Here is a 22225-nt window from a genome sequence, read left to right on the forward strand (position 1 = left end):
AGCATCCGTACGCCGCGTGGCCGTCTCGCCATTTACATGCGAGAATGTGAATGAGAATGAGAAGCGTCATCTCGCTACACATACGTGTGTATGTTGTACCTTTCGGTGGAGTGGGAAGTCCCACCAACACATGCACACACATACACACATACACATACATACACACATATAAACCCATATGAGACATGGCACGGCATGGGCAAAACGCGTGCGCGCTCCGCCTGAAGTGGAGGAGGTTTTGCCGCCCCCTGCGTGGGGTGGTCGGCAGGATGGAACGGCAGGCTCGACTCGTACACAGACACATGATGGAAATTTGTTTATATATCATGTATCATTCCGAAAGGATTCTTGCGCTGGAGAGGATATGATTCTATTTGAAATGATATAGTTGGCGGTTGGCGTTCGTAGCGCGAGGACGTGTACCGTGTTGGTGTACGCCAGGTCTCTGGGCGCAATTGCAGCGCGGGAATTGTTGGTTCACTCGCAGTGGAAACATTGGCTGGAATACAGTAAGTGTGTGTGTGTGTGTGAAGTGAAGGAGTGAATATCGAGCTAAGCTGATGCGCACATCAAGCATGCCTTGAGTTGGCAGTTGGACGTTGTTGGAAAGTGTTTTAATTCCGCTGGAGTACATGAAGTACTCACTACAGGGACGCAGTAATGGTAGGACGTGGATTGCGCGGGGAAGGATTGCTAAGCACCGGCTTAATTTCTCAAACACATACAGTGCGGGATGGCAACAGTGAAAGTGAGTGAGTGACGATGTGTGCATCCTCCACCGCACAAGGACGGTGTCTGTGCTTGGTACCTTCTTTCTGCCTGTCATTTCAACTTCACCATCATCGCCAGCATTAAGCGGCTGGTGCCAGTCGCCGTTAAAAGCGCACGTCGTGCGGCTCACCCGGCCCGGCCGAGCTACCGAAGCCGTAGTACCAGTGGAGCATTCATCCTTTTTGCTGAAAAGGTACATTATCACTTTGCATTGCCGCCATCGCGCCGCACTGCCGCTGCACAGGACGGATCTGCCACGGCTATCACTCTGATTTTATTATTTCCACCCCGAAAACCCCGTAAACCTTCCCGCCCCGACGGTCGTGATTGCAGCTTCAGACGACAGTACGGGATCGTACCTATGTATTGGGAGGGAGGACCGTGTTAGAAGGCATGGCTCTGTATCATCATCGCAACTGTTTGTATCTCGTCATACCGCAAGCCTGCCTGTCTGCTCGTCCTTTAAGGGCTCCACCACCGTGCTCCGTCCTTTGCAGGCACACAGCCACACGCACACCTACACACGCATATATGGGCGAGAAAACGAGATTGATACGCATCGTTAAACATGCAAAGAGCGGTGACACACATATAGCAGCCGCTCGCAGAAGTGATAAGTATTGTTAATTTTGGGGATCTGTGGAGAGCTCGCTGAAATGTACCGTCCAGCTTCACGCAAAGCGTTTAAAATTTAGGATGAGCTATTGAAACGGTTATTTTTCCCGTTAAATTTCCACTTCCTGTGCAGGTATGGAAATAGAATACCCGGTTACGGAAGGTAGCGAAGCACATGATGCGCACTCCTCCTGACACTGTTCAACTCGATGGCACCACTGCCACAGTTACACATACCCCAGTGCTAGTGTGAGGAGGAATAATTGTCCACCTTTTGTGCCTCCGTTGACCTTTCTCTCACCCCTTTCCGAGTCACAGAAATACACACATATACACACGCAAGCACTCAGGAGGAGGCAAGGAGGAGCAACGCACTGGCTGGTGGTGATGAAGTGTGCAGCGAGCAACGAGTTGAGTCCATGTGTTTGCTCAACAGTTTCTCGAGTGTGTACGCCAGTCCTTCCCCGGAACAGTCCCGGGCCGAGGAGGACCGCTGGGAGCAGTTTGGGGCACGGGAGTCGGGACGGTCGGGATGATACTCGAGCGAGAGATGATGATTTATTGCTCTTCGGTTTCGTACTTTTGAATAATTATGTGAATTGCAGTACTCGGCACAGCACAACACACTTCTCGGTCCAGCAGAGGTCCACCGGCTCCAAAACTGTAGCCAGCCAGTACATAAGTGGATACATACGGGGTATTATATGAAGGTGGCAAGCGACTAGGAGGACACAACACACACACACACAACACACACACAAACACACACACACACACACACAACACACACACACACACACACACACACACACACACACACACACACACACCCACACACACACACACACACACACACACACACGCACACACACACAGTATCTATATCCCGTGCGCTCGTTACAAAATTCAGATCGGATTTGGCTAGTGGCCGGTACAGTATTATCGCAGGCGTCGTCCGATATCACCAACCCGCCAAGTGGTGGGATATCAAGTCCGTTGTCAGTTCATTCGAATCGGTGCAACGGTGCATTGGGCTTTGGGTAGTTCGACGTGAAAGGAAAACTTGCCGCTTCCCCGCGGGAGCGTGGAGTCGGTTGTGAAAGTTGTGTGAAAAGTGAAAGCGATTCCACCCACCACCAGCGGCATTTCCGGTACCGGTTGGGGAGGCTTTGACTGGGGTTGGGCATACAAAAAACTACTTTTATTGCGTTCATCGTATCGCAGCGCCAGTAGGACCGGAAGGTGCAAACGAAAAAAAGGGAACAGCAAAATGTGAAACGCTGTTAATTCTGAGTACGACCGAGCGCGCGTACGTTGGAAGCTGTGACGTGACAAATAAGTGAGTAAGAGATTTAAAAAACACACACACACACTCACAAACGGCACACAACAACAACTAACCCGCGTGGTGCAGCTAGAGAACAGGCGACAGAAAATGGAGAAAAAAAAGAAGAGGGAAAACATTGCATCCGGAAGCAATTGAATGCAAAACAACCGGCCGCGCGTTGGTCTACACACACACACACACACACTCGGCACGATCCTAGGGGCGGAAAGATTAGCGAGAAGCGAGTGATAAATGGAAAATATGGGACAACAATAACAACGGAAAAAACAGCACACACCACGTACAGACGCACCGTCAAATGAATGGATTGTGTGCAGCGGAGGGAAGAAAAAGAGAGAGAGTACAAATGGTCGGAAAAGCCGGAAAGGATAATTGGTCTCATTTATATCCTTTTGCCTTCTGCTCGTGCTGCTACCCGACTCCTCGCCTCTGCACGCCTACACGATTTAGCAGTCGCTTCTTTTGATTCCACCGCTCAGCATGATTTTTTTTCTCCGGTTTTTGTATCTACATTTGTTTTTCATCTCCCGTCATCCTCCTGTTTTTTTATACTTCTTCCTTTTAATTCGCTTTTCCCTCGGTGACATAAAAATGGCAAGCACGACTCGCTGCACATGGTGTACGTGTGCTAGGACGGTGCTACAAAAAAAAAAAAAAGGAAACGAATGGGTAAAACGAGAACTCTACAGCACGTGCGGCACTACTGCAGGTGCAACAGTGCAACTGGAGTGTAATAAAGTGATGAGATAATAATGCATACACGAGTTCTTCATTTCACGGTGCAGCGCTGATGAGCACAAAATGATTATGATAATGAAATAGCATAATAGGAGTGGCGGGGCCGCGTGTGCGGAGTGTTTGTTTGAGGGACGTCAACCACTGTACGGAATTGGAATTCTCACCAAGCGTGTGTGTGCAGTAAGTGTCATTGTGCGTATTTTTGCGTGTTTTTTGTCTTCTTCTTTCTACCAGCTATGTGCGTACATGGATCGGAAGCTGGTTAGGGAAAAAAACGAGCCCGTTCGTGGTAAATGCAAGCAGGAGGAAAATGGAAATGAAGTGAATCAGTTGTCATATGCGTATCAGTGCAGTGGGTGTTTTTATCTCCTTCATCTCGGCGAGTTTAATTTGCCGTAATGTGTACAACGAACGGATGTGAATGGGCGGTTGTGTAGGCCGTTGGAAAGGACTTGTAGTTATTTGTGTGTGTTTTACAATGCTTTTACACATCAATTAAGGTGAGTCGCACACTTTGGTTAAGTTTTTAATTCAAACAGGTTCGGTTAAGCTTTTAAAGATATAAAACGATGTACGTGTTCTGGGGCGCTAATCTCTACTGATGTTTGGGTAAAGGCAGCAGCAGCTACAAGATCGGTCGCGGTTGGATTCTAATCTTTCTAGTAACAGAAAAAAAACAGCTATTTCAATCAGCTGCGCCAAGCGCGAACTTTTGCAGATCAAAATCAAATGCGTCAATGCTTAGAAGACTTTCATAGCGAAAATAACACACTAACATGTTATTATTGTTGGACACGTACACGAACATAATGATGATCAGCCCTTAAAATTCACTGTCAGGGCTTAGAAACTATAGGGTAAATGTACCATAGTGGTGCAATTTGTGATGGTACAGATGTATTTTAATGGATTTAAAGTGTCAGGAAGGACAATTTCTGAATATTTTAACACATAACAATTGGAATATGTTATATGTTTTATCTTCGTAATCACAACCATTTTTACCATGAAATACATCAAATTTACGAAAAATACATGTTTTGTGACTGCTTCGTTGTACCTATAATGGTGGTATGGTTCCTATAGTCGTCGTATTGTGTTCCTATCTTCTTCTTTTTTGGCTCAACAACCGCTGTCGGTCAAGGCCTGCCTGTACCACATACTTGTGGGTTGGCTTTCAGTGACTTATTGATCCCCCTAGCAGGATAGTCAGTCCTACGTATGGCGGCACGGTCCATTTGGGGCTTGAACCCATGACGGGCATGTTGTTAAGTCGTACTACTAGTTGTCCTATAGTGGTGATAAACAAAGATGGATCAAAAACGCTGTATAATATCAATGGAACTTAGTTTCGAAGCTGATTTCGTATGATTATTAAGATTACTGCCATAATATTGGTTTCTCGCGTAATTTGATCGTAAAAAATGTATAAATTTGATCGATGAAACTATTGACTAAAGTACTGCATAACACCTGTCGTCAACCCATACCCAGAAGAGTTTGCTTGATTTGAAGTCGATTTTTCACTAAACCAAATAAGCGAATTTTGGCCTTTGTTTGGTAAATTACTTACAGAAAACTCATTTTTGTTGCTTATTTAATGAAAACAGTACAACATGTCAAAAATGTCGTCGAAAAAAATCTAAAATTACTTGTTTTTATTGATTTTAGAACTAGGACCACTATAGGAACATGTCTGTTTGTGTACCTATAATGGCACTATCGTAAATAAACACTTAAAAATACGTAAATATGGTCAAAAGCCAATGAATTTGAATAAAACAATATCATTTGATGCCAATTATGTCCAAAAATTAATAATTGCGTTGTTATGTGGTCATTTAGAACGTTAAAAAAAATATGAGTATCGTTCTGAAATCCTAAGAATTTTGGAAAAATGTTGACACATTTCACAAAATAATGGATTTTTCGGTCACTAAGAAACGGAATGGCCTCATTTCATTTTTAAATCCTTTGTAAAAGGCTAGAGAACATTTCACACTATCGTAGATAACTTAACTACTGTTAATTTATCGTATGAGACGTATTTTAGTGCAATACCACCACTATTGGTACTAACTAGCACCAGGTACGTTTACCCTACTGCAGAACAGTTACACTTCAAATTTTGTGCTTTTTATGATTATAATGCGGATTCGCAAAACTATGCACTAAAAAATACCTTGCATGATTCGATACCGTAAGGTCGATTTAGATCTTGCGTGAAGGTGAACGTGAAATTTTAATAATTATTACAATCAAAAGTTAATATTTTAATTAAATAAGAATTAATTGCATTTCCTTGTGATTCCTCGCTGCACATTATTTTTTCACTTAGTTATGACTATGCGCTCTGATAATATTGTTTTCATATATCCTCATCAGCACGCAATGTACCCTTTGTCCTGAATTGGCATTGCACAATAACAAGTATATACGGACAGCCTTATAAATGGCGCACGGTTAAGCGGTATCCCCTGGAAATAGAATAATTAATTTATGTTCTTTAATTGAATCATTATTCTAGGTTCTGGCAATCAAGGACAAATTCACCTTAAACAATTTTCATGTTGTTCTAATTGCTGCGACCGGCAGCGAGTTAGAATTTTATACATTGATGGTATTGCTTGGTTGCCCATCTAGAACGGGAGAGACCAATGCAACATCGCAAATTTGCATTGGTATTGGCATATGTTTCAGCGCGTATGAGTGTTTAAATGCGTTCATTTGGCAATTAATGTTGATCGCGTAGCTTAAACTCACAAAAAAGCTCTTTATAATTGTTAATTGTCAATGTGTTCTAATCGATTGGACAAAAATTCGTGAAACGTTATCAAAATTACATATATTCAGGGGTTGCAATTCGGCCTTTCCAAATGCATTGCTGTTAGCGTTACTACCGTCTAAAGTGCCTTAAAGAAAATAATAAGCCAGTTGCCCTTCATTGAATTCTTATTCTTCTTTTGGCTGAACAACCGTTGTCGGTCAAGGCCTGCCTGTACCACTTGTGGGTTGGCTTTCAGTGACTTTTGTAAACCAGCTATCGAGTTGTGGTAGCTTAAAAACAATGTACATTTATAAAATTCCCAAAAAGGTCTAACTTTGAATAGCAGTGTTATATGTTCTATTGTTCATACAGCACTGCTATAAATAAACCATGTTATGAAAGAATAGCGATGATTATCTTCTTTATTTTGCGTAACGTTCTACCTGCACCTGCCGGCCTATACAGGCTTTAGAGACTTATTCCGTACGACGCAGCCGGATAGTCAACCCTTGCTACTGGTGGACGGTCCATATGAGGCGTCAACCCATGAAGGGCACGTTATTAAGTCGTACGAATGGACAACTGTCAACACAACACGACACTGTCCTAGCAATGATTATAAAAAAAAAAAACATAAACTAAAAAAATTACAGTGACTTGGCAGTTCTTATGCGAAATCAAAGGAATAATGCAAAAATGTATACCTAATGCTTACAAAAAAAACACGGTCTCATACGCTTTGTGTTTCCCCATACAAAAATACCATTCGTATTTGTAACTTTTTGTTGGGCACATTGTTGAAGAACCTCCATGAGTGCTATGTGTTCATTCATGGCCACTTGAAAGAGAAGCGCGACAAAAACGCAATAGATGAATATTCAATTTCATGCACAGTGATAACATCAGTTGACCATAACCCAGCAACATATTGCTCTCGACGAGTTCCGTCTTTCTACAGCTCCAGCGTAAATGATGCCAAACGTCACAAGACATTCGACAAATACACTGAACACGGTCACATTTCTACTGCCAACGGTACAACTTTTCCGATTTAGATTTATGGCATTTTTTCTGGACTTTTTTCTGTTGCCGCAAGAGCCGAAAAAACGGACCTTTTTTTCGCAGTGCACAGATCACCGGATGCCAAACGAAACGAGAAACAGTGCTAATCAAATCGGATGTACGATGAGAATGATTGCCTTGTGTGCGACCTGTTGAATGACTAAATGACTTAACTAGTTTGTTAGTATAAAAAGCATTCGAAGCAATCAAGTGGAGATTGTGTTTAAAAAATAGTTTTTTGTTTGTTAAACTTTATAGTCGTACAAACTTTATGTATGACATTTATGAACATTGCGAAAAGATAAACAAATTAAATATAAATTATTAAATCCAAATTTATTACTTGGACAGCACTAACAAATATTAAATTACATCAAAAAGTTAATGGATTGAGAGAGGGGTTTATTAAAAGTAAAATAGAATCTGCCAATAGTTTGTAACTACAATCTATAACATAGTAAAACATAGGCATCATACATATCATACTAAAATTACCTTATTCATAAGTATTACTAAAAGCTATTATATAATGCTTTCATTCATGGGGTTGTCGGAGTTTGCTGATGTTATCTTAATTTTGATCTTGTCAAATGGTTTAATCGAACGTAGCATCTTTATTGTGCGTGTCATAGTCTTCCTCGGTTGCATAGATCAGTTCAAATGGTCTTCTACTAGGCGTCTCCATCTCTTTTAAATTTCGCATGGATACGCCTGGTCGTTTGTAGAAACATTTCAATCCACGTTTACTTGTATAAACTGAATATAACTTGAAATACAGGAACAAATAATTTAAAAAAGCGGTCCTATCGTACAGTCACAAACTAGCGTAAATAAAATAAAACATGCCCGTGGTGGGCTCAAGCTTCGTGTGGACCGTTCCTCGTGAAAGGGTTAAGTATCAATAAATACTGACTATCTGGTTGCGTGGTACTCAAACCTTTCACGACCAGGGAAATATTATTCCATCATACAGTACTCGTTATCGGTTGTGCAACTTACATTGAATCGATATTGTATGACAGAATGTCAAATTAATATATGTGTCCAAGGTGTCAAATGAATAATACATAAATCAAGTTATTTTCTCTTACATTTCATTTACAATAGTATTGTGTTGGCAAATTTAGTATATATACTGTATGGTCTTAAAAACGTTAAAAATCTCAAAAACCTATAAAGACTGCATGACCGCGCATGCCATTACGCCAAAAAGAAGAAGGGCGTCTTTTACGACAACCGGTAGTAAAACAAACATTTTAAGTAAGTTAAAAGTAACACAATGGAGTACATCTGTTCCTCAGATACGCGGTTTGTGCGTTCCAGAGGAATTCTCGTAACTCGAATCTTCGCTATGTCGAATTTCACGTTTTGCATCGAAAATACATGTCTTTCTCGGTATTTTTGATTAAATTTAGTTCTTTTATACTATTTTTGCTTTATCATTTATTTGATACAATTCGTGCAGAACATTCTGATATTTTTGATTTTTCGGTGGATAATTTTAGAATCAAGGCAATTTATTCTGCATTGGACAATTCTTGAAGCAAATTTTGATTTGATATGTTAAATTTTGACAACCGCGTATCTCCGAATCCACGTGAGTCGAGAACCGTGTAACTCGGGAACAGACTGTATTGGATTACTGAACTGTTATTTGGTGTCATTATGCTGAACATTAAGAAAATACTGGAAAACATCTTAGGTATTCTTGTGCCTCTTGGCTTTAGTCCAACTGAATCCCTTTGAATCAGGAAAACCTCCAAAATTTCGCGAATCTTTTTTTTATGTGAGTATTTCCTTACGCATAAAAAATTAAGCCGGTCTCATGGTACAGTCGTCAACTCGTAAGACTTAACAACATGCCCGTCATGGGTTCAAGCCCCAAATAGACCGTGCCGCCATACGTATGACTGACTATCCTGCTATGGGGGGGGGGGGGGGGTCATACAAAAGTCACTGAAAGTCAACCCACAAATGGTAAAGGCCGAACTTGACCGACAACGGTTGTTGAGCCAAAAGAGAAAAAAATTCCTCACAAGATTGTCTATTTAAATTGCTACCGCCTCAAAAAGGTTCCTATAGACCCTAATTCGTGTTCCAAAGAATCGGGTAACGTCAACGTTTTGAAGCATCATTTCTCAAATGTAGCGACTAAACTCTAAAAAAATAAAGCTATTTTTAATAATATGTAACAGTAGCAGTTCTTCTATTAATGCAATGCCATAAAGAGGATTTTGTATTTTTGTATTTTATAGTACGTTTCCAAAATAAGCTATGCATTTCAATAGATAAATGTATGCCAACATACCGTTCCTATATCAGCCTTCTACACCACAGTTATCAAAGGTTTTAACCTTAATATTCCACAAATACACATTCCTTTAATTATTCCACAAATACTGTTGTCCCTTCCAAAGTTGTGGTGCTTGCTTGGTCCTTTAAATTGATAACGGTGGCGTTTTGAACGCAGGAAGCACTAACGATACATCGACATTCTCATATTTCAAGCTCACTCGACCAAACGACCGGTCCCAGTTGCACCACTGTACTGTGATTAAGTATTAATGAGACGTATAACGATACACATAATGCTATTCTCATAACGGCCACCGACCATCAGTCGTTATTCTTCTTTTCTTTTTCGTTTTCATCCCCAACGGAATGTGAGTCCGCGCGGCGACAGTGGCGTTCGCACGAACATTCCATTATTTTCTCCAGACGGTTGACTGCTGATTGAAGAGGGGGCGGAATGATGTGAATGCTCGGTATATCATTCCACAGCAACACAGCGTCGGTGGTAGTGGTTGCAGCAGTTGTTGATATGCAGTTTGTTGATGTGTGCATGCGTATAAAATCATCGTCGTTAGGAGTAAGCTTGCCGGCTTCAACGAAGCCGCTTCCCACTTGACACGGGTCGCGGCCGTCTCTTGGATGCTTCTTTGTTTGACATCTGCACATCCACTCGAGTCCTTCCATTGACAATCGCTCGAGGCGTTTTTCGAATGCGCTGGATGACGGATGGCAGAGTGTGCAGTGCAAAGGATTCTTGAAGGGAAGTCGAGCTAGAGGAGCGTTCTGCCCACCCCTTTGTGAGTGAGTGTGTGCACGAGGAATACAGAAGCGTCTACACGACATTGCAACATCAAGCTTCGCGTAACTTCTCAAGCAAAAAAAAAACGAGTCGACTACTCCCATTCAAAATCTGCATTCAATCCACTCGCAATGGTTTGCAGCAAACTCTACTCGTATCTAACACGACAGCTTGCGGGCTGCTCGGTTGAAAAGTAATCGCCATATGAAGAAGTTCCTCATGAAAAGGGAGACAGTGAAACAAAAGTTTTCCAAGGGCAAGCCTTTAACACATCGTTCTGCCGGTTCGAATGGATGGTGCTGCGGCACGTGAGGGGGAATAAATTTTGTGAATCAAAAAACCATTTGTACTCCAACTTTTCCCATCGCCATCTCGAAGTTTTCACTCGCAGCCTAACCACAAACACAAACGCTCGCCTCACAAAGGATCCTCTCAGATCCTAGCCGGCTAAAGCCGTCGCTCGGACGTACGGGAGCCGCAGGTATCATATTCGTTCGTTCTTTTCTTTTTTGTGATTGTAGTTTTTGTTTTATGCACGTTTTATGTTTCCCCAGTTGCATCCCAAAATGCATCCCGTAATGTATGTTTTGCACAGCAGCAGCAAGCCACAACCGTGCCCGTTCTACCCTGGGGGCTTTTGTGGTTGCGCTACTCGCAAACCAGTCGTGGGACGCTATTGTTTTCTTCGCTCACGCCGTCGCGCGCCGGCCTGATTGCCTACGAGGGCTGCGACACGCCAGTACAGTGCCATTTTACCGTACGCTGTCTTTGACACTCGAATTTCTTGTCCCTTTGCTGTCGCGACCACCGTACCCTCGGTCCACGAGGGTGCACCGGCGAACGGGGGCATGCCACACTCGCCATGAATTATCAACAGCTAACGCAAGTGGATTGTAACGAAACACCACGGGTGGTAATTTGTCATTTGGTGATTAAGAACTACGCTCGTGCATCGGTACGCACCGGAATGTACGGGGTGAGGATGAGGATTTTTGCCCCGCGGACAACACGTTAGAATACACACACACACACACACCACACACATACACACTCATACATGGCGTAGTAGCAGCATCGGTTAGCATCGGTTGCCGGGTGCCATTTCGAATTTAAACATTCATGATTATCGTAATACATCTCACGAAGGACATGGACCGTGGCACAGCAAGCAAGCTAGCAAGCGCCAGTGCGAAACTTGTTGTGCTGGGTTGAAATGTAGTGGTTGGTGTGGTAGTCGTCGTTGCGACGCAGTCGTAACATTTGCACCACCGTCGTGCGCTGGGCTACGAACGCACACGGGATAGTTATATGTTGTAATAGTATATTTTGTTTTATCGTGACGCTAGATAAGCACCAGCTCAGAACTCACACTAGAAGCGAATGTAGGTGGGGTGGCAAAATATGTTATCAATTTTCCAGATGCGCTTAGTGTGCTAGAATATACGTAACGCAAATATGTTATCATGGCGATGGCGATTAATAATTGGACATGTTTTTGGACATAAGTAAGTTGGCTCAGGCAGGATGAGCTGGTATTGTGGTATACCCGATAAATGCGCGGCTCAACAACGTCCTGATCTGAACGTCAGACCTAGTGCAAGCGAGTGTTTAATCACGAAAATTAAGTTTTGTGATTGAAATAATATGATTTGCCGGTTGACATAAAGTTGATTACGATTGCAAAATTATATTCACATGCAGAGAAGGTTAAATTTAATAGTTGAATAATTTAATAACACAACTAAACATTCATACATCGCTTAGGGTTAACGAGCGCTCCAACTTCATTCACAATAATTTACAACGAGATGATTGTGTTGTTTTTATCTTTATTAGCGTTTGATATTAAACTTCATAATGAGATGAATTTATGTGAGATTATTTTATGTGTGAAATTGCATCAAATATTCAGGCCAATGACATGTTTTAACGTTTTTTAACGTGTTTAACGTTACCGTGATGATAAAAATTGGAGAAAAAATACACATGCAAAACACATTAAATAAAACGCTATTAGTTCTAGTGTTACTTTGACCTCATGGCTACGCAATGCAAATCCTATGTGTTTCTTTATCGGAGGTCTTAATTCAAAGAAACCTGCATTGAAACCGATCTCGACCAAATGCATAGCCCTGGAACTGTTCTCACTATCGGACCCAAACTCTCCTAAAATACATCATAAACCCATAATATCTATAGAATTGATTCAGAACTATTGCTGCCGTCTCTATACAGTCCCTCCATGAGCTGTTGTCAATGTAACTAATCAAAACTAAACTGTCTTTCTAACGAAGTTGAACGCCGTGTTTATACATGTTTTCGTTACCACAGAGTACGCTTAACTTCTTTGTAACTGCTACAACAATTGTGCGGCCAAAACGAAGTATCATTAAAGCCATGAAAAGCATAATCCAATTCCATGAAATGTAAGCAATAAAAGCAAGATGTAATATTCAATTCATCAACCATGGGCTTCGAACATTAAGGTATTTTAGGAAAGTAAATGCAAACAGTTATTGATGAATTACGTACTGTATCGTGCGCTTTTTTTTCGAATAAAGCACAATTTTCTTCCAACTCCGCGCCTCTCATACGTAGGACTGAGATACAAGAAGTGAATGATAGTAGAACACATTATTGGTACAGGCATACCTAGATTCTAGGTCCTTGAACGACAACGGTTGCTGCGCCAAAGAAGCAAAGTAAACACAGCAAATGATTAAGAGCAAAATTACTAAATAATAAAAACCAAGAATGCTCTTCAATACGGAATTGATACGCAATTTGATTGGTTGCATGAAAAAAGTAAAAAGTCAAAAACTAAAGGGCAAATGCACAACTAAACTACTAGTTTTAAACCAGTGCCCGGTGCCGATAATTGTGGGCAAAGGATTAAATAGAATTGTCACCCCTATTTATTAACCCATTCAGTATTTTGCCCGAGTGAGACTCGGGCTGTGCTTTTGTTCGTTTTTCCATGTTTTGATTCAATCGTCGCGTGTGAGAGGGGGATAGAGGTAAAACAATGATAATGACACATTTTCCATCCAAAAATCCATCAATCAAAATGCCAAAACCACTTTCCAGATTGTATAGAGGACAAAGAAGAGACAAGTAGAAATGTATTATAAATAATAATGAGCAATCACGAAACATCATTGAGGAAATATAAGGGGGGAATGCTATCTTTAAAAAAAATTGTTTTTTTTTCTTTTCGTCGGATTTTCCGTTTTTCATCATGTATGTATATCACATAAACCTTATGGAAACTGTATTTGCTCTTAATACAAATATACTTGTCAAAGATTCACGGAGGAACGACTGGGTATTGCTTACGCCTAGAAACATTCACGTGTCCAATCTTTTGCTAAGAGTTGTGTTGTGTCCTTCCTAGAACCTAGATCAACCTAGCACAAGTCATGCGGAAACTCGCCACACATTAAGATATTGAAGATTCTGCTATTCGGCAAAGGCAATAAAGTCTTACATTTGCTACCAAAAAAAACCTTGAAACATGTCTTGTGATGTTTTGTTCCCAAGAGTAGTATCTCAATTGGGATAAATTCCTACACACTAAACAGGCGTAGTTTTCATTTTCCAAAAATTAAAAAACGAACATTTTCAAATGAATATATTGTATAATTTCAATCACTGTAAAGTAATTGAATATCTCCACTATTACATACTTTTCAAAGACTGAAACCAAACAGTGTCTTCGCCGATGGCAGAATTGCTGGAAACAGCTAATCATATACGCGATAGCAATCAAATCCGTCCGTTTTTGTAACAGGAGTCGCATCTATCGAATAAGCCACCGAATCGCGCTAGATGTACCATAGGCAATGCGCAATGTACAAATGAACATTTAGATAATCTTATCCACCAATTGTCAGCTTCCAATTCTAATGTTCACCGTGTAAAGCACAGGTCTTGTTGAATGGCGTAAGTTTTACTAACAATGATTCATCTTCCAATTTTCAGCAACGCCTAGGAATTATGGAAGTGGCAAGAGCAACACTATCCCGCTTACCCGGTAAGTTACGATTGTTATTGTTTCGCTTTTGCATGCGTACTTAGTGCGCAAGAAAAATGGCCAAAGTACCACCGTTACAATCAACCTACCCAGTTCCCATATCAGACAGAGGTGTATTGTTATTAGGGATAGACAAATTTGTTACGAACAGCAATAAATCCACTAATAAACTAGCGCACAACCTCATAAATCATACCCCGTATCCATTTATCCGCCCGATGGTGCCCCGACGGGCCTGCAGGTTTCGTCCAGTACCTAGCATTGGCGGTACTCATCGAGCAGGCGGGGCAGGCGCTGTCGTCGGAAAATCTTCAGATGCCCAACTTTCTGCACGAGCTTCCGTCGAGCGTACTGTTCAGCAACGACACCGGCAACTCGCAGCTCGTCTGCCAGGCCTACGGTGGTCCGCAAATGATCATCCAATGGATACTGAAGGATGGCAGCCTGGTGAGCAGCGTACCGGGGCTGAGGTAAGTGGAAAACTTTGCAGATCACATATCAAACACGAGATTATCGTCCAAGGTAGGTATGTGGTGCTTGTTTAGAGCACATGACGACGGTGCCCACGACGACGCACGGCGGAGGTTAGGCGCAAAGGTGAAGTTTGTCGGCAAAACTACTTCTTCTGTTCCTGTTCTGCGGCTGTACTGTTTGATACGTGAATTATTAATTAAAGATGAAAGGCGCAACGGAGAAATAAACTAAAGCCCGGCACGTAAGCATACAACCGCGGTTCCTCCCCGCCCTGGGTGATGGCGATGCGCAGCACCTTCAATTTCTTTCTCGACACAGTGCGGTGTGGCGTTTCTTTGGTGTTCTGGTGTTTGGAAAAGTTTAGAAGACAACCAAAGTCACGATTTGCGGTTGCGACCTTTTTCAACTGACGACGCTCCGGCGTTCGCACGCTTCATCCACTGACTCGGCGTATTTTGGTCGTTCGCCCTCCCCCCTGGGAAACCGCAAAGAAACTAACATGTAAACCGAAGTTTATTCGAAAAATCGTCCCGCATCACAAAGCAAACTCACCCACACCTCGAACCCACATTCCACCTTGCACCGTACGCCCGCAACACGCACGAGAAGCGTGCAGGAAATTCCACCGAAACCACTGAAACAGAAGAATATGCCGCATTAATGCCTTGCAAACGCAATCTCGGCAGACGCGCGCGCGGGCGAAAGATGCCATTCTTTATGTTCACTTCACATGATAGTACACTTTATTATGTGCGTGCACCGGGCGAGCAGATATTCGCATGAACCTTGTACGATGCGAAACACGAGGCAACACAGGGGAGTGTATGTATATACGACGCATTATGTACCTGTTCAATCTTCCGTAAAGTTATCAGAGTGTCTTGATGCAATATTTATTGGGATTACGTGCGTGCGTCTGGTAGCAAGGGGTCTACAAGACTACATACGTGGGGTACGGGGTCCGTGCCCAACGGAACACGTCTTCGCCTCATGCAACGCCAGCACATACATGTATGTATGTAGGAGAGAACGCACATGCCCAGGGTATTAGGAAGATCCGGCCGCTAGTGAAGCCATCGGGAATGATAAAGTACTAGGTACTGGTTGAAGCATCTTTGGTAGCATTTCGTGCAGTGCTTTGATTGGCATTCGGTCACAACAAGGTACTGTTACTGTGGAACGGTTGATAAAGTAACCGACGGGTAATGGAGACATAAGGAAGGTTAAGGAAGATTGAAAGTTATAATGTTCAGGTTCAGGAATCAATCAGATCTCTAGTGACGTGCACCACTTCGTGTGGTTTCTGAGAATATGCCGCATTATTAGTATCGAACTTGACTAAGGGCTAATTTAATACTTAACTTTATGATGAAATCATTGAACGATGTACAGCTCGTTATTATATGAAGCGTCCATGAAGGGTTGATTTAAAGTCTATAGCACAATTTTTTTCCTTAATGCACAACGGTAGCGAATTACAGTCGGTACCAATTACATATAACAAAGCACAAACAAATCTTTTGTCAGGTTTCCCTAATCGTTGAAAACCTGTAGAGTTACTGTAAAGTCTCCTGAGATGAATTAGTTTCCTAAAAAATCAATTTTACTGTCACAATCTTACAAAACATACTCAATCCCTTGAAGGTTCGATGCTTCACCATAAAAGGAGATGTCAGTCGTTGTCAAACTCTATTAAACAAATAACATCAAAAGAATGCAATCATTTAAATTGTTCTTGTATCTCATCAATTTCAAGGAGTTGTTTCGTACAAAGAATAAATTACTAGGCGCTTGGCCATGACAGCGATAAAATACCTAATGATTTGTCAACTTTGGCACAAAAGCTTGTCCGTTGTAAAATCTCTTTTCCTATTTTCTCCAGGAATCCAACAGTAAACCAATCGATAACCAAACTACAACAACTACAATAATTATTATTTCAAGTGCTTTCATGCATTTGAATATACAAATGAAAAAAAGGCATCTCAAACAACTGAGATGAACAATTTTCAATCGATAATACTTTGATACAATTTGCACTACATTTTCTGCAGAATCGATTTGCGATTTGCTTTTCTGCAAAAGTAAATTGCATCTCCAAATTGACCTCGATCTTGTATTGTTACATCCGCTTCATTTCGTCGAAAAGCGCTGTAAGGATGATGGGTAGGAAAAAAACTATTCAACAGAATCTATTTTCCAGCGAAAACATGTCCAGCAGCGGTGATACTGTTCGGTTGTTGGCATGTGATGTATCATTCGCCCAAAATTCAACATTGGATCAACGTATGATTGCATTCCGTTCACCTCTCCTTTAGTTCGTTAGTATCTTGACAGCAGGAAGATTTGTATTGTATCAAATTTACATTTGCATGTATCGATATCGGCAATATTGACAATACATGCAAGCCCGTATATAGCTAAAGGATGGCATCCGGGCTTCATCGAAGGATAGAGTCAACATCTTATAACCCGTCGCCTGTGCTCTATCTTACCTTTTGCCGGTTACCGCTATCCACCGCTCACCCAGGCAAGCGTTGCCAAATGGAACGCTCTACTTCCCTCCGTTCGCCGGGCATCTCTTTCGCACGGACGTACACGATACGACTTATCGGTGCAGGATCAGCTACTCCTACTACGTACTGCTCAGCCACGACATCCGGGTACGGGCAGGTAAGTTTCCCGCTCTTCTCAGCTAAGCACGCCCTGACGGCGACACGCAGACGTATGACGACGACGACGACGACGACATTCTTGGACCGGTTCGACATTACCCACGACACTGCTGAGCTGGAACTTTGTTTTCCTTTTCGGTGAATCCTGTTTTTCTTTTACTTCTCCTTTCGCATCGCTCACCAAAACACTCTCACACGTTTGTGGCACGATGCTGCTGCAGTGGTACGGCAACCGTACGAGGTAAAGGTGGAGACCACCGATGTGACGCTCGGCAACACCGCCTTCCTGAAGTGCTTCGTCTCGTCGCACGTGCGGGAATTCGTCCATGTGTCGTCATGGTTCGGCGAGAAGGAAATGCTTCTTCCCGGCCGGTCCGACATCGGTGAGTAGCCTCCAGCAGCAGCACAACCTGTCCAGCCGTACGAACTCGTACCAGTGGGAGAGGCGAGTTGTTGTCACGTTACATTGCGACCCGTACGGCAGACGCCCGAACACAACGGAGTCCGTGTCTCACGCACTCCTTCCTTTTCCCATCACAGGCACTCGGTATGTTGTCACAACGCCCGGCGGAGAGCTGTGCATACGGAACGTCAATGAGGAGGACAGATTGAAGCGGTTCTCATGCGTAACGGTCGACACGCTGACGGGCGAGCGCAAAACAAGCGAAGCCATCCTGCTCACCCTGAAAGGTACGCCTTTTCCATAGAAACTCACCGGAACGTGCGATAGCGTACGATGCAGCTCGGTTGCTCCGAGTGACCGAGTATCGAAAGTTCTAATACAATTACGCCATCGCTCTCTGCCTAAATCAACCTGCCCTCCCCTTCTTTGATCCTCTTTTCTGAACAATACACTACTGGCGCACGCACACACCCACATACACACACACACGCACTTGCACACATACAGATAACATTCCAAACATGGCGCCATCCACTAGCCAGAAGTCAGTGAGCGAGCTCAAGGCCGGCAAGGGAGCCAGTGTGCAGTTACCATGCAATGTCCAGGGAAATCCCGTTCCCAGCTTCTCGTAAGTATTTTCATCCCATTAACTTTGATAGCCCGGCATACAGCCCTTCGCCCTTCATCGTCCCTTTCGCGGCGCGAACGCTGTACGTAGCCGCTCCGAACCTCCGGCATCGGTGCGGGAAACTCGACCCGTTCCCCGACAGTAAATGGGAAATTTATGTTTTCACCATTCGACCACGAGCGTAGAATGGGGGAAAGAGAGAGAGAAAGAGAGAGAGAGAGAGAGAGAGAGAGAGAGAGAGAGAGAGAGAGCAGGGAGTGAAATACAGAGAAAGCAACCGGGGTGTGTCAACTGGTCCCTTTTCTCGAGGACCCCTTGGCAGGATTCATAATAAATTCATTTATGATCCATTGATGGATACTGCAATTTTGATACACTTTGATCGTTGCCGTGAGATCTACTCCACCACAGCGTCCTCTCGGTGGTATAAATCGCTCGAGGGCACTGGTTGAAAGCGATTAAAGCATCCCAGATCAATCTCACCCGGCCGTTTGATGTTGCCCGAGGGTTCCCGTGCCGTGGTAGGGCGAATAATCTGCACTTTGCACCTGTATGGGTAACGAAACCGATCCGGGGTACGGTTGGTCCGACAGGCTAATCTTTATAGCTCGTGGGGTGTTATCACTTCGGTGTTTCTTATGCAGTTTTGTGGTTGTTTTAATTTAAAAAATTATAATGTTTAAAGTTACATATGCGTTCATTTTTGTATCCTAGGAATGTTCCATTCCTGGGTTGATAGTACATAGTGCATGGCAGTATGAAGCGTTTTATGTAGCCGAAGACAATTTAACTTTTAGACACACATGTCACACATAAAAGTAAGTAAAATCTAATGATATTGGAATTGATGCTATCAACTGGAACGGGGACACGGTTCACTCGAGGCTTGAACCCATGATAGACATGTTGGTAGTCGTACAAAATGACGACTGTACCACGATACCGGCCATAGCTCGTACTTCTTGCTCAGCGAATCTCATTAGAGGAAATTGTCAAGATTAATCGAAGTGTGTGTGTGTGTGAGAGAGAGAGAGAGAAAGAAAGAGAGAGAGAAAGAGAGAGCGCATCTCACAAGGTTTTTCAAGTCAGATTTAAATGTTATCGAACCATGTTCACTAGCTCCAGATTCATTCTGACAGCCAAACGATGTTTTATGAATATTTTCCTTCTTTTTAACATGAGGCTAACATGAGATGGGTAACCATTACTTCCAGCAATTTCCTGTTTTTATCCACTGCAATATATGGAAGAAAAAAGGTAATAAATTCGTAACAACTTTAAGGAACTTTAACTAAACATCGTTTACCTCAAACAATAAAAAGAAAAAAGGTCGTAACAACTTAGGGCAAAACTAAACATCGTTTACCTCAAAACAATAAAAAAGATAGTTGATGAACAACAGTATACATTTTTTAGTGATATTCAGTATACTATATTTGGTAGGAAAGGCAAGTGCCCTTATTGGTTTCATTTGCTCATATCATGCATACTCTTAAAATTGTTATTATTAGGTAATCATGCTTAAACATCTTCAGCATTAAACATGTTGTAGCCAATTTCACATAACCTGCTAATGCATCGTAATTGTAGCACACTTGCCACCGTAACTTTAGTTGCATTTTAAAAGCAATGAATGCAAAAACAAGCGTAAAAATGATTGCGTCAATAATATTTCTCATCTGCCATTCAGAGTTTCAAATTAACTAGGGTAGCGCGAGAGTATCTCCGGCATCAACACATTGTATGCAAAATTCCACTCGATTACAGTTGCCAAAATACTAATTTTCATTTGTTAACTTGACAATTTTGAGTGTTGCAGTGGTTTCCACCTTTAATTAGGTGCATTCAATGCAGTTTTTTTTCTTCCACATTCAATTCCCAGTTTTTACGATTTTACATCCATACAGTGTTGAGTTGGGTTGGGGCCGCGCCCACAGTCGAAATTAATTCAACAGGCGCTCACCTGGCCCGCATCGCCGTGCATCGAGATGAATTAGAAATAAAATTTAATCACGACCGGGCACACCGCAAATTCACTCGGACCTTTGGCGCTAATCCGAAGCGGTCGAAATAATTACCGCACGGCAAACACGCACAATCTATCACCCGCATAGCCTTATCGGGTTAATGCTGTCCGAAGTTCGGCATGCGGGAAATAAACCACTCAAATGTGAACGTTTCTGTAATGCAATCAGGAGCCACTTATAGGAGGGATGGGGAGGATGTACAGGTTTGAAGGACGGTCTGGGAGGAACGGATCGCGGCCATCCAATCCATTAGGATGGGGCATAACATCGAGATGAGATTCGATCGTGAAACACACGAGAGAGAGTCTCCTGGGCTTGGGCAGACTTTCTACCTATATATCGAAGCTTTCTCTCATACTCTCTCTCTCTCTCCTTCTCTCTCTCTCTCTATCTCTTTGTTGTCCACACGCGAATGTGTTGGTTACCGCGGGTTCGGCGCGGTATTGTTGTACTATCGCTGCCTTCATCGGTGCTCGATACCGAATTATCAGAGCGTAAACTAATTTAAATCGAATTGATTGAACATTAATTATGCACATGGTTTGATTTATTTGTCTTCTCCCGCCATTTGCCAACCATCGGGATGATGTGACCGATGTCGATGATGTTTCTGTATCCTTTCCCCACGCCCATTCCCACGGTCCTTCGCTGCGGCCGAAAACCGTGTGCACCCTGGGCACGGGATGCCGCTTCCTATAACTATCATCACGGTTTGCTTTCTGTTGCATCCCGGCGCCCGCACGCTTCACGGTGACATCGCACCGACCTGCACGTTTGGCCGACTGGTGGGACATTCCTGATCGCGACGCTCTTACGCTCCCCTCGTAGCTGGTTTCGCATCTCGGACACTGGATCGTTATATACCGTGCCGTCCTCGCAGCGGATCGTGCCATCGCAGTCGCTGCTATTCATCCGCAACGTCGACGAACGAGATGCCGGAAGATGGGTAATTATTTACGTATAATAGATTTCACAAACACACATACACACTCATGAGAGCGTACCATGCAAAGGTGATCGGAACTGACCAGAACATAACGATTCATCGAACCGTGGCGTACAAGAATGCACAATCGTGCGGGTGCGCCACAGCCATCGATGCAACGGCCATCGAGAGGTAGAACGCAAACGTAAATGAACGAAAGTGCAAAACAAACGTTGGAAACTGCGACTAATCCACTTCAGTCCAGGGCCTGCTTCTAGTTCAATTATTTTTTTCCCGCTGCCTCGCTCACTTTTGCATTGTGCATGATGTGTTTGTTTGCGTCGATCCCATCCGTGATATCCGACGGTGGGTCGGTGCATTCACTACCAGCTAATTGTTGTACTTCCATTATCCTGCTCTGCGCTTTCCATGTTCCAACTTTCCCGCACTCAACTCCCCATCCCCTTCAGCTTCAGTTTCAGCTAATACAGTGTCCGAATGGTTATCGATACGCTCTTACCGCTTTCCCCCATTCCTTGCTGCTTTTATCCCGTTTATCAGGCGATTTTATAATGAATGTGAACTCACAACAGCACTATCAACTACAGTATTTCCGGTACGCTTGAAATGATTGATAGGACTCGCGAGTTGGTTGGACGTGTGCTGTT

The 22225-nt window shown here is 42.9% G+C and overlaps 1 protein-coding gene across 5 annotated transcripts in view; it reads left to right on the forward strand.

Moving 5' to 3' along the window:
• The first annotated feature begins 367 nt into the window (after positions 1-367).
• LOC121593073 (Down syndrome cell adhesion molecule-like protein Dscam2) overlaps positions 368-22225 on the forward strand; it is a 46676-nt gene continuing 24818 nt past the window's right edge. For 4 of the 5 annotated variants that reach the window (XR_006004726.1, XM_041915119.1, XM_041915121.1 and 1 more), the window contains exons 1-8: positions 3947-3972; positions 14374-14425; positions 14667-14895; positions 17430-17572; positions 17796-17957; positions 18115-18264; positions 18485-18605; positions 21461-21578. Coding sequence is in view for 4 of the 5 variants with exons in the window: in XM_041915119.1 (XP_041771053.1) it covers positions 14389-14425; positions 14667-14895; positions 17430-17572; positions 17796-17957; positions 18115-18264; positions 18485-18605; positions 21461-21578 (960 nt within the window). In the remaining variant the exon portion in view is untranslated. Of the gene's footprint in view, positions 510-3946; positions 3973-14373; positions 14426-14666; positions 14896-17429; positions 17573-17795; positions 17958-18114; positions 18265-18484; positions 18606-21460; positions 21579-22225 lie in introns of those variants that run through there. The other variant, XM_041915120.1, reaches the window with a different exon arrangement.

The sequence above is a fragment of the Anopheles merus genome, chromosome 2L (genome assembly GCF_017562075.2).
Source record: "Anopheles merus strain MAF chromosome 2L, AmerM5.1, whole genome shotgun sequence".
Classification (NCBI taxonomy): Eukaryota; Metazoa; Arthropoda; class Insecta; order Diptera; family Culicidae; genus Anopheles; species Anopheles merus.